Source organism: Erpetoichthys calabaricus, chromosome 13 (genome assembly GCF_900747795.2).
Source record: "Erpetoichthys calabaricus chromosome 13, fErpCal1.3, whole genome shotgun sequence".
Classification (NCBI taxonomy): Eukaryota; Metazoa; Chordata; class Cladistia; order Polypteriformes; family Polypteridae; genus Erpetoichthys; species Erpetoichthys calabaricus.
This window is the reverse complement of record NC_041406.2, coordinates 75,406,845-75,419,493: the sequence shown is the minus strand read 5'-3', so window position 1 is coordinate 75,419,493 and position 12,649 is coordinate 75,406,845. Positions and strand designations below refer to the sequence as shown.

General features: G+C 36.1%; 1 protein-coding gene across 10 annotated transcripts in view; it reads right to left on the bottom strand.

Moving 5' to 3' along the window:
- Positions 1–12,649, bottom strand: part of adam22 (ADAM metallopeptidase domain 22) — a 442,867-nt gene that overhangs the window by 133,193 nt on the left and 297,025 nt on the right. For all 10 annotated transcript variants that reach the window (XM_051935483.1, XM_051935485.1, XM_028817137.2 and 7 more), the window contains exons 8-11: positions 12,129–12,202; positions 4,270–4,344; positions 3,679–3,750; positions 618–784 (exon numbers count right to left, since the gene is read on the bottom strand). In XM_051935483.1, coding sequence (XP_051791443.1) covers positions 618–784; positions 3,679–3,750; positions 4,270–4,344; positions 12,129–12,202 — 388 coding nt within the window. The remainder of the gene's footprint in view (positions 1–617; positions 785–3,678; positions 3,751–4,269; positions 4,345–12,128; positions 12,203–12,649) is intronic.

The window sequence follows — 12,649 nt, the reverse complement described above, 5'->3', positions numbered from 1 at the left end:
TATACAATTCTAGTATAAAATTGCAATATTTGAAGAAAAAAAATAAACTATGGCACATCAAAAATATTGTTAAACATCTCTCACAGTGGGCAAAGTAATGTATAGCTTAATTGTGCTTACAGCATCAACAAACTGGTTATCTGTGTAACTAAATTAAATAATTTGCTCAGTGCCTTTCTTATCTAATTCTGTTTTCAAACATCTTTTATTATAAGACAAAGTGTTGTTAATCTATATATTTTGACTTCAGTTTGTGAACAATGTCAGTAGGTTTTAACTAAACAGGAACCATGGCTGTTATCTTCCTTTACTAATGGAGTGTGGGTTTTGCAAAAATTCCTAATTCATTCTGGAAAATCTGGTAGCAAAGTCGTATTCTGTATCTGCCTGTCTGACTTTAGAAAAGTAGAATATTTTACATTATATTATTTTACCTTATACTGTATGTTTATTATTTCACACACTCCAGAACTGTTTTTGTTATAGACAACATGCAAAAAGTGCCACCATTTGAAAAAAGTAAACCTACTAAATAGTTTATTAATTAAGTATTTTAAAAAGGAAGAACATTTAAGTCACCATAACACATTTAATGGGAAGCTTTGGCCATTACTTACGAGAATAGGTGAACAGAATCACACTTTTCTTTAATGAAGTCCCTTCTGTACTTCATGAATTCCCGCAGTGTGATCAGGGGGTTCTCATCTATATTAAATTTGTTGTCAGTCGCCCAGGTTTCCATTGCAACTAAAACGATTCTTGTGTTTAACTGTTCTTTAAAAATCTTTTAAATAGAACATAAAAACATAAACAATGGCAATTAGCAATGTGTTATACAGTATATGAAATAAGGCCAAACATTAATTCTTAAGTCTTAAAACTGTTCTATCTTTCTCTCTCCTGTGGACATGTTCATTTACATTTACGTGTTTAGTAGATGCTATTATCCAAAACGACTTACAAAAGAGGTCTACATAATTGAATAAACATCAGTCTGGGGGACTGTGTAGGAACAAGTGGTACAGGACAAGGTTACAAAATTGATAATCACAAGTGAAGAGCTCAGACCAAAATACATGACAGTTATACAGTACTTCCTTAGCTACAAGAACATATCAGAGCCAATATCAGCTAAACAGAAATTTACAGAGCAAGAAAGTCTTACAGTGCTTCTGAAATACATTGAGGTAGTCGTCAATTAGAATGGAAGTGGGCAGCTTGTTCCACCAGCTAGAAGCTACAAATGAAAGTCCGGATTGCTCTAGTAACAGAAATACTTCATTAAAACTTACTTATTATATACTGTATATTATAGTGGGTGGAATATTGACACCAGTTCTTTCAAAATGGAATCTTTACCTTCAAAAGGATTACAGTATACACCACCTACAACTTTACGCAACTTCGCATGTGAAGTGTACCATTGAAAAGAGACTGATGTATGGTATGGTACTCTGTAACTGTTCCCCCAGATAAGAAACAATATTTACGTCAATGTACAGATAATGATTAACAGTATTAGGGCCAGCTGTCTAGTCATATTGCATGTATATTGGATATAAAAGCTATGGAATCATTGCTGCTTGTTTAAGGTTCAGTGCCTTGATTAAAGCAGGCTTGGAAATAGAAGGCTAGGCATAAAGTATGGAACAAAGTAATTCTTCTTGGAAATAAAATAAAGACATATGTCAAAAATGCACTGCGTTTTAATATGTGGAGTACATATCAGTTATAAGTGCTATAAATCGATTTTACATATATTTCATTAGTGCTTTCTATACTGATGTACTTGAATATGCTGCATCTTAATGCAATTACACTTGCTTAATTTTATTCATAATCATAGTAAAAATGTGGGACCTTTTTAATTGATACAATTATCATTTAATAATAAATCACATTCCTTATCACATATGCAATACTATAAATATCTACAACCCCAATTCCCAAAAAATTGGGACACTGTGTAAAATGTAAATAAAAACAGAATGCAATGATTTGCAAATCTCATAAACCCATATTGTATTCACAATAGAACATAGAAAACGTATCAAATGTTGAAAGTGAGACATTTTACGATTTCATGAAAAATATTACTTCATTTTGAGTTTGATGGCAGTAACACGTCTCAAAAACAAAAGGCCATCATCATCTGCGAACAACAGTAATACAATCTTCAGATTCTCCAACTAAATGCTGTCTAAACTAGGCTGTGCCCTGACATTCTGGTTATGAAAATCTGTTATGGAACACACAGAATTCAGTTCTGCACATATTTTGTATATTTGTTTTCATTTTGAGCATGTTATTATTATCAGCATTTCTATAACAATATTTCACCCCCATTTTGTTTATTGTTTTCAAGCATTGGTATCACCATTTTTGCGCTCTTAGACTACCATGGCCATTGTATTTACTATCTACAGTGCACCTTTTGCTAATGTGGCAGCCTGAAGCTGTGAAATGTGATGTCACTGGGTTGTCCCTATTTAAGATGATGACTTGCTATTGACCTTATCCATGGTTTTGGATTCTGTATTACAAATGAACTTCATATTAGCTAGTGTGAAATCCTCTTAGCAGCTGGATTGGTACATGTACTGCACCTTTGACTTTGATTCTTGTTTTAAGTATTGAGCTCGGGCATTTTGGTTTATTTCATACCTTGCTCATTTTTTAAACTCTGATATTTGTTTAACTGCTTGGTCCTTGCAGCCTATTTACCTTTTGGTGTGCTACACTTACACCTTGGCACTCATAAACAGGAGAAAAGACACGTTGCCCCCTGGGTGAAGCCCAATGCTCATATTAAATGGAGTGAATGACAGGTATGGAGCATAACTCTCACTCTGCACATACAGTGACCAAACTGCAACTTACCAGAGCCACAGAATCCTACACTATTGCAGTACCTTCTACCAGATACCATGTGATACACTATAAAGAGCATTTTTCAGGTCCACATAGCACAGGACTGACAAACTTCCACAACCCCTCAAATATCTGTGCAAGAATAAACAATTAGTTCTGTCTTCCATGGCCAGGTTGGAGTCTCATTTGTTCCAGTACCCCGGCACAGTGCTTCCAGGACCCACATGTACTGTCAGGCCTTGAAGATTGTTCACTGGCAAATACAGTAAGTATAATCAGGCTAAGCACAAAAAATCTTTATGGAGCCGCTCACAACCCATAAGATGAAAGGTGGGAGTTGAGTGCAATGTCATTTGGATGACTAGCAAGAGTGGGATGTATCTAAAAAAGATTATGATTATTATCTAAATATCAGAATCTTGAGTACAAACAAAATACAGAGTACATTTAAAAAATTTTAATATTTCTTCACTCAACACAGAATACAAAAAACTGTCAAGAAAGAAAAAGAATTTAGCTGAATAATAAAAGCTTTATGTGTAACACCAGTCAAATAAAAGAAAAAGTTTTAATTAGACAAGGCAACTCAGTCTAATATTGTTTGTCAATTCAATTTTATGTATAACATTCAAAAATATAATCAATTTAAGGTTTGAAGGTTTCAAAAATGGTAATTTCAGCATTTTAAATAGTGTAGATATGCTCACTACAGTATGCTCATATAGTGTAAATATTTTCAGGACAAAACTAAAAGCTTCTCTAAAGTCAATATATAGTATACACACTGATGCTTTTGCTAATACTTACTATATCTGCCATATTCACCACAGATTTTGCATAGTTATTCGTATGACCAACGGACAGGCGGTGTTTTTTAAACTGCAAAACATAAAGCATGTTTTTGTCAGCTAAAATCAAATGAAATGATTGCAAAAACTTATATACATGTAATGAACCTGACAAATCAAGGAATGAATGAATCATACAAGCGTCAACTATTTAAACCTGTTGAAAACATCTTTACATTTGTTTGCAGTATCTGCAATGCCTTCTTCAGGCCCACCAATGAATTTGCATGAAAAGCAACAACCTATTAGACACAATACAGGAGGAGTTCAAGACCTTCAACATATCATCCTTATTCAAAACAGTTCCCTTCAATAATATTCAACCCTACTTACCGCATTCAGTTTTCTTTTAACATTTAAAAATAGTTATTTTTTGAATAATATGGATATAAATACAGAATATGGTTCATGTCACTCTGGTGCTCATCATTACTAGGCTTATAAAAACATTAACTTTTTTAATCTAGAAAATGACAACCACACAACAGCGACCTGGCAATTTAAAATATCAATACTGAAAAGGGGAAAAGCCTGTCAGGCACAAACTTACCATCAGATGATCATTTACAATCATGAGCTCCACATATTTCTTCTCTCTTTCAACACTGTGTGGAATGCGTGAAACCTACATTAGAAGAAGAAAAAGACTCCTGTGATCATATTACTTCAAACTTCACAAAATCCAGGTATAATGTAGGCAGCCTGTAAAACATTAATTATGTACTTAATTTACAGCTACTAACAAATAGGAAAAATGTCAGCAGTGCCTCCAGTATTACTCATATGTGAGGTTATAGAAGGTTTGGATGATGAAGATATTTTTTTCCTGTACTGGACTTTATGAACACAACAAAATATTCTATAGTAAACTCTACATCGGGTATGTTTTCAAAATTTTGGATGAAAGCCCAGCATACATACAGTAATCCATCTATCCTTCCATTTTCATAACCTGCTTATTCTAAACACTACTTGTACTAGTAAGGAATACCCATATTCTGTTTTGTGCGTTGTATTTATTTTTTTGACACCCATTACAAGCCCAACCAACTTGAAAGGAGGTCTTTCTTTGACTTGCCCTTCCCAAGATTTCTTCCATTTTTTTCTGCAAGGTGTTTTGGGGTGCAAAAATGAATATGCAGTTCTTTTATTTAAAATAGAGAGTACACTGGTAGAAATATGCAGTTCTTTTATTTAAAATAGAGAGTACACTGGTAGAAATATGTGTAATGATTCAGTATGAGGCACTTTTATTGTTTTATACCTTTAATTCTGAAAACCACATACATAAGAAAAGCTTTAGACTGATTAAGCTAAGTGAGTTTTGACAATTTCCAGCATGTCTAACTTAAGATGTGATGTGTCAAGTTGGCTCTCTGACACTCACTGTCATCACAATCATTCATCCATCAATCCATTATCAAACCTGTTGTGTTTAATTCTGGGTAAACTGAACACAGGCTAGTAAACCAGTAAGCAATCTTAGTGGGGTTAGCGGTCCATCAAAGGCCTCACTTACACATACAATTTTTGGACATGGGAAACACCAGAGCACCCAAAGAAAACTCATGCAGTCATTTGAACAGTCACATATTCAACATTTCTGACTATCACAATTAATGATTTATGAGGTTTTGTTATGCCCAGGAGGGGCTAGGCAGCCAGTTAGCCTGGGTCTCAAGGAGTGTAACTGTGTCTGACTTTGTCTTTTGTCTTTGTTATAACTGACCAATGGTCACCCTGTTTATTTTCTCCAGGGATGCTGCTGACTGGAGTTTTGAGTTTCCTCTTCTCCGTTGTCAGCTGGCCATAGTTCAGTGATAATGTTATTTGACAGATATTTTAAAGTTCCATTTATGTCTATCAGTTAGGAGCTGTTTTGGTTTACTGTGTGCTTAAATCAAATATGTGCCTTAATGTGTAATTGACGTAATGAGTAGCTGTGAACTTGTTACAGCACTCTGCACCTGCACTCAGTTAAGTTGATATACTAAAATAAACAGACTTGAACTGATTGGAATCATATGAACAAAATAGTGACAAATGTTTAATATTTTATTATTATCTGACTAGGTGTAGCAGTATTTTTTAAGAAAGCCTCGTTTCTTTGAACAATTTTTACCGTGGGTCTTCTTTAACTTACATATATGAAATATATGACTGAACTGAAATAACAGTTTTCAATTCTGGGGATATTAAGGAACTTAGAACACATAAACACAAAGTTAGTGACATTAGACTAGATGGTTTTTAAAGGTATACTTGATTTTACAGACTTCTGAGTTTAAATGTACTGTAAAGCTCTGTTACATGAACAGAATACAACAGTTACATGTTGTAAGATGGATTATTGTATAATTTTTTTTTAAAGGAACTGGGTTTGTGATCTAAAAATAAAAAATATAGTACAACCTATGTGTCAGCATATACAGTAATTGAATAAAGTGGTAGTTGAATTGGTTTTAACAATTTTGACAGTTATCAGTGAAATGGAAGAGTTAACTCACATTTTAGATGGAGACATACTGTAAAGGCTGGTTCAGAAAAACAGCTAGACTTTGTTTACTTTGCTAGTTGGTTTAAACATTGCCTTTACCCCGATTATGTGGAACTCTCAATAGTGTGTTTTATTTAAAAATAATAATAATTTCAAACTGTCTATAGAGTTCTTAATCTTATTCAAGGTGAGTAGAGAGGCTGCAAGGATGTGCTATATGTGATAATTTGCCACACCTACAAAAATTTAGAGGAACTTCAAGCGGTCATTGGGTCTTCTATTGCACAAGGAGGGTGGTGCTACTGATTCCACAAAGTTTAAAGCCTTTTTTTTCTCTCTTTCTTAAGAGATCTGTGTAAAATCAAACACTGCTTCCACTCCTCTTCCATCAACTCTCCTAAACTTGCTATATTTATAGACTGTTATGTTTAACATAACAAAGTTTTACAAAACTATTTGAAAAGTACATAAACAAAACATATATACAGTGGAACCTCGAGATACGATCACCTCTGTATACGAGAAATTCAAAATACGAGGAAAGTATGAGCGAAAAATTCAGATCTAAATACGAGCATTGGCTCACGTAACGAGCCACGAGCCAGGCTGTGGGTATAGCTCGCAGCTTAGCGAGGGGGCGTGGTAGCTGTAGCGAGCCGCAGGGCGATCTGCGGTGTCTGCGTTTCTCACCTAAGTGCACAGGTGGGAAACTGCCCACATCCATGATTTGTCCTGTGGCTGATGGGCTGGGCAGGGTTGCCACCCGTCCTTTAAAAAACGGAATCGTCTCGTATTTGAGAATGAAATTGCGCGTCCCGTTTTGAATCAATACGTATGCGTCCCTTATTTTTTTGTATTAAAAGTGGTAACCCTAGCAGCTGCCATGTCTTCCCCGCATATATAGAGAAGCGCGAGCCGGTTAAGGGGGAGAAGAAGTAAAAGAAAAGAGAGGAGAGGAGAGAGAACGGAGGTTGCAGGAGGAGGCAGGAATCCGCAGCAGTAGGAAGTCGGTGCGAGAGAGCGAGCGAGTACAGGCTCGCGTGTAGCTGAACAGGCGAGCCAAACAGCTGAAGTAGGATGGTGTAGAGAAGGTCAGCTGCATTAAGTGTCTCACCTGTTGCAGAGCCCGCATGGGAGAAGCAGGTGAGACGCTAACAGAGAAGAAGCACCGGGGATTGTCATCTGTTTTTTGAAGACTGCTTCCTGTTGACGTTTTAACCTCGTGTTAAAGGATTGTTATTCTTATGTACTTTAAACCTCCACTTCACAACTGTTTTAAGGATTATTTATTTAAAGATTTATTGAATGCTCTACTGCACTTTGGACACCTGTTTTGATTCTTTTAATAATCAGTTATATTATTTACCAGTGTTATTTATTAAAGGTAGACTACAGTATATATAATTTATCAGTGTTATTTGTTAGGAAAATTGATTTTTATGTTAATATATTTAGGATGCGGAACGGATTAACTGGATTTCCATTATTTTCGATGGGGACGTTTGTTCTAGATACGAGAAATTCGCTATACAAGCTCAGTGCTGGAACGAATTAAACTCGTATCTAGAGGTTCCACTGTAATATACAGTGTATATCCATAGGTCTGAATCGCAATCTGATTATTTGGTGGTCACCTCCCTGGTAATGCTTGTGAGAAGCAGACCATAGTCATGCTATAGAGTACCTGTCAAATAATACAGAGTACACAACACGTGACTCACCTTGATTGGGGCTCATCAGGTGTGCACACCTTTGCTTCCCCTGGCGGCGATCAAATCTCGGATGTTGTGCCATAGCAGCTGGTTCGCTTACTTGATAGGGTGTAGATTGGAGAATTATATCCATCAATCTGAATCGCAATCTGATTATTTGGGTGGTCACCTACCAGGTAACACCTGCGGTTGGTCTGCCAGTCAGCAAACATTCGCCATGCCCTCTTAGTTGCAAGAATCATATCATATATATATATATATATATATATATATATATATATATATTGTGGAAGATGGCCCGGACACAGACAGGCGGACAGTGATGGTTCACCCAACAAACGTTTATTATACATAACTATTTACACGGTGCAGCATACAACCCCAAACAACTCCCCCAAAGTCCGGCCTCTCACTCAATGCCTTTCTCTTCAGGCCGCCTCTTTTCCTCTCCTCCCGAGCTCTGTCCTCTTCTGCCTGACTCCAGCCATCGAATGGAGGGAGGCAGCCCCTTTTATACACACCCGGATGTGCTCCCGATGCCTCCCAATTAGCCTCCGCCGGCAATCCCCAGTGTGGCGGAAGTACCAGCTGCACACCCTGTAGCACTCCGGGTGTCTCTGGTCGTCTTTCCCCCAGCACTTCCAGGTGTAGCGGAAGTGCTGAGGACCAGGGCTCTCCGGGCATTGGGGCACCCCCTGGTGGTGACCATGGGCCCCCTTCCAAGCTCAGTTCCCGTGGTTCCCAAAGCCACCAGGGCGGTCGCCCCCTTGTGGTCTGGAGGAGGTGTAAGCCCTCCTCCGGTCCTCCTGGGCATCCCGGCTGGGTACCACCCCAGCCCCACTCACCACAATATATATATATATATATATATATATATATATATATATATATATATATATATATATATATATATAGTAGTGTGGTGTTCAACTGCATGATATTTTAGCTTTGGTACTTTAACTGTTTTACTTTGTTTTCCTCTAAATGTGTAGACTACTGTTTGCTTTTAAATAGACCTATGCTTTATAAAATTTTAACTGAGCCTAGTAAAACACGAGTGATCAACAAATCTAAGATATATTCAGTCATTAACCATCTATCACTTTGATATCACAGCCCTTGTAGGGCTTTATCCTCCCTTACTACTTTGCAGGTTGTCTTCTTCACTTCTTGATTCCCATCTTCCACAAATATTGCACATTGTTCAACCATCTTTTCTGTCAATGTATTTTTTGTTGTCTTTCACCAGATAGCCCCCAATACACCTTCTTCACAGAACTGTTCTCATCCATTTGTTACAAATACCCTAGCCATCTGATCCTTCCTTGTTTTATATTCATCACAATATCCATTTTTTGAATACCTCTTATACCTTGCATATATTCTCAGGCCATCAAAGGTGTTTTGACATTGTGAATGAGGGAATTCCTGGATAGGTCTTGTGAATGGATGAGACTTTTATGAGTAAAGTAGGATTGGTTACCGGCAGTTATGTCATTATTATGAGTTAATATGGTTCCAAGGTGTTTAAACCTGTTCACAGCAAGTCCTGTTTTGTCCTAGTTATGCCTTACTTCTAAACATCATCATGCATTTATTTCTAGATTCATTAAGGTTAGTCTTATTCTTTTTGATGCTGTGTCCACTATTAGACACACATTTTTAAAATTTTATCACATCTATTCTAAATTGTTCATATATTCAAGCTACTGGTTCATCTTGTAAACACATCAGTCCGTGTACTCCCTGGCATCCCAAATCACCTATGCAAGAGATTATTAGGAATCTGTATTTCAGAAAAATCCTGTGTTTTTTTAATTTGCACAAATTGTGTATTCTTACACTTGTTTTCATTTTTTTCCATGCAAAGAATCTGAGTGTTCAATCATTCATTAAAATAAAGCTTACTATCATTGTTGTAATATTTTGTTGGGCTGTTTTCATCACCATTTTGGTTATTTACAGGTGGTGTTGTTTAGTGAGTGTCCTCAGATGTTGCAGTTTCCCAGTAATGATGCAGTAGGCCAAAAGGTTGTCTTTCAGAGCACTTTCTCATCCAAATTTGCGGATAACAAAATCCTTTTTTTGAACGTCCTTCTGACAATAACCTCTTTTTCATTAGTTGTTTATACTGTAGCTTAGACTTGTACTTAGGTTTTGACTATGATTTTTGTCTCTCATTTTGGCTTTGGTTGCTGTGCTGATTGATCACCTAGTTTAGAATTTTATTTTGTATTTTGACTACATTTTTCCCCAGTCACCATCATAAAATACTCCTTGCTAGTGTGCCTAGCAGAATTTATTCCCATTATTAAATTGTGCTTTGTACTTGACTGCCGGACCACAAGAGTCATTCTGGTTAGCCTACTCAGTTTCTTCGGAGTTCTCATTTCACCATTGTAATCTGCACTTTGTTCCTAGGACTGCTGGTAATCAATAAATAAGTAATTAATATTTGTCACAAAAATTACCTGGGGCCTCATGTTTAAACAGTGCATACGCACAAAAATGGTGCATATGCAAATTTCCATACTCACATCGAGATGTATAAAAACTAAACCTGGCATAAAGCCCCGCACATTTTCACGGCAGCCTCAGACATTGCATACGCGTATTTCTGCTTGGTTTTGTAAACGGACGACACCCAGTGTCAAAGCAGTGCTACTGTTTCTGTGTGGTTTCCCTTTCTTTTTTAGATTGCCTCCATGACACAAGCTTTATCAGATACACTGAAATTAATTGCATATCATTTACAAATCTAAGGGGCTTGATTGTAATCATTCTGTATCAATATAATGGTACACGGAACGGCCAAACTATTCCAACTACCATGGCTGCTTTAGCGTTGTTAGAAGACTTCACAAATGGAAGAATTAGAAGAGAGCACATATTTAGAGATCATACTAATTTCCTGTCCCATGATGATGTCTGGTTTCTTAGTCGATATAGATTTCCAAGAGCTATCCTTTCATGCATTTCATCATGAAAATGGTATCAAGTATACATCTTAGTATTCTAAATTTTTCAGAGAGCTGTTGAAATACCTTTTAATTATTCCATCCTAGGTCGTGCTTATTCCAGCAAGCATTGTGTGCGAGGCAGGGACAATCCCTGGACGGGATTGACTAGTAGCGTCAATTTAGCATCACCAAATCCCCTTACCTGCATGCCTTAGGAAAGAAACCGAAGCACTCTGAGGAAACCCACCAGGAAAACATACAATCTCCAGGCAGGGAACACCTGGGATGTGAACCCCTTAGTGTGAAGCAGCAGTGCTACCGATGTGCCACCATGCTTTAATGCATTTCGTCATGAATATGATATCAAGTATACATCTTAGTATTCTAAAATGTTCAGAGAGCTATAATATCATGAATGTAACGTATTCTGTGTGGTAATCACTGCCTGCGTGCCCTTGTTGGCATCAATGTGTTGGGAAACACTTACAATACAAAGCATTTAATGTGCTGCTTTAGTTTCGGTGGGATTTGGGAAACATTAGTAAATTAAACATCAATTTTAAGATGAAGTTTACAATGTTCTACTTTAATGACAAAATAAACTATGAGATTTAAGTGGACATTTTGAGATTAAAGGACCTCCATTTTTAATACATCTACATTTTTTTTGTGCATTCACACATTTCTAGTTTCTCCGTACAGCAAGTTTTTTTGTGAATTCTAAGCAAGGCATTATAACTGAAGACCCTGGTCTGTTGTGGGTCTGTTTTGTCAGATGCCACACTAGTAATCTGCTAACAGTTATTCTGTGTGTGTTTTCATAAAGTACAGTACTTTCTTCATTTTCCACTTGTGTTTGTCAATACTTTCTATTGTGTGGTTTTTAGAAGCAAAGTCTGATTGACGTTATAAAATCAATGTATAAGCCCAGTCAGTGTTGTTTGGTATTTTACAAAAAGTCTGTTCCCCTTAACAATTTTTTAACTTGCTTAATCTAATACAGGGACATACGGTATATGTATAATAATAGCATACAAAAGTAATTTCCATGAATATATTAAGGAACTGATATATTGTAGTAAGATATGAGGTTTTAGGTTAGGTTACTTTTTTGCTTTAACAAACAAAAACATCTACACAGTTGAATTTAATTTGCTTTACATAAACAACTTATACTGAGAAGGCTTTATAATGCCATAGTTCCTTAATTACTATCAAACACCAAAAATATAATACCTACTTGTCTCTTTTTCCGTATATTTGATATTTTGATGGGAGATGTCTTCTCATTTACTTTATTTCCTTGAATATTATCTAAAGAGAATGCAAAATAAGAAATTTCTTTATTATTTATAAAAGATAACTTAAAGCACTTCTTATTCAAAACTCACATCTTTGAACATATGATGTACTGTTGTTTTAATGTAAAGCTCTGAAAGAGATAAATGAAATGTTTACATAAGGAAAACTCAAAAGTTACCAATGCTTTTGTTATACGGCTTAACCAAAGTCCACATTAATACATTGTAAGAAAAAAATAAGCGTGCCCCAGACAATATATCCTCAATATGTACAGTGGACTCAGAAATTATTTAGAACTCTTCAATTTCTGCATGCTTTATTGTATTGTAGAACATTTGTTGAACATCTTGGAGATATTCTTTGACACGCTCTCAAAGTTTTATAAACTTAATTTTGAATTTATAACATAAATAATATAAACATAACGGATTTTTATCTAAAAATTCTTTTTAATTGACA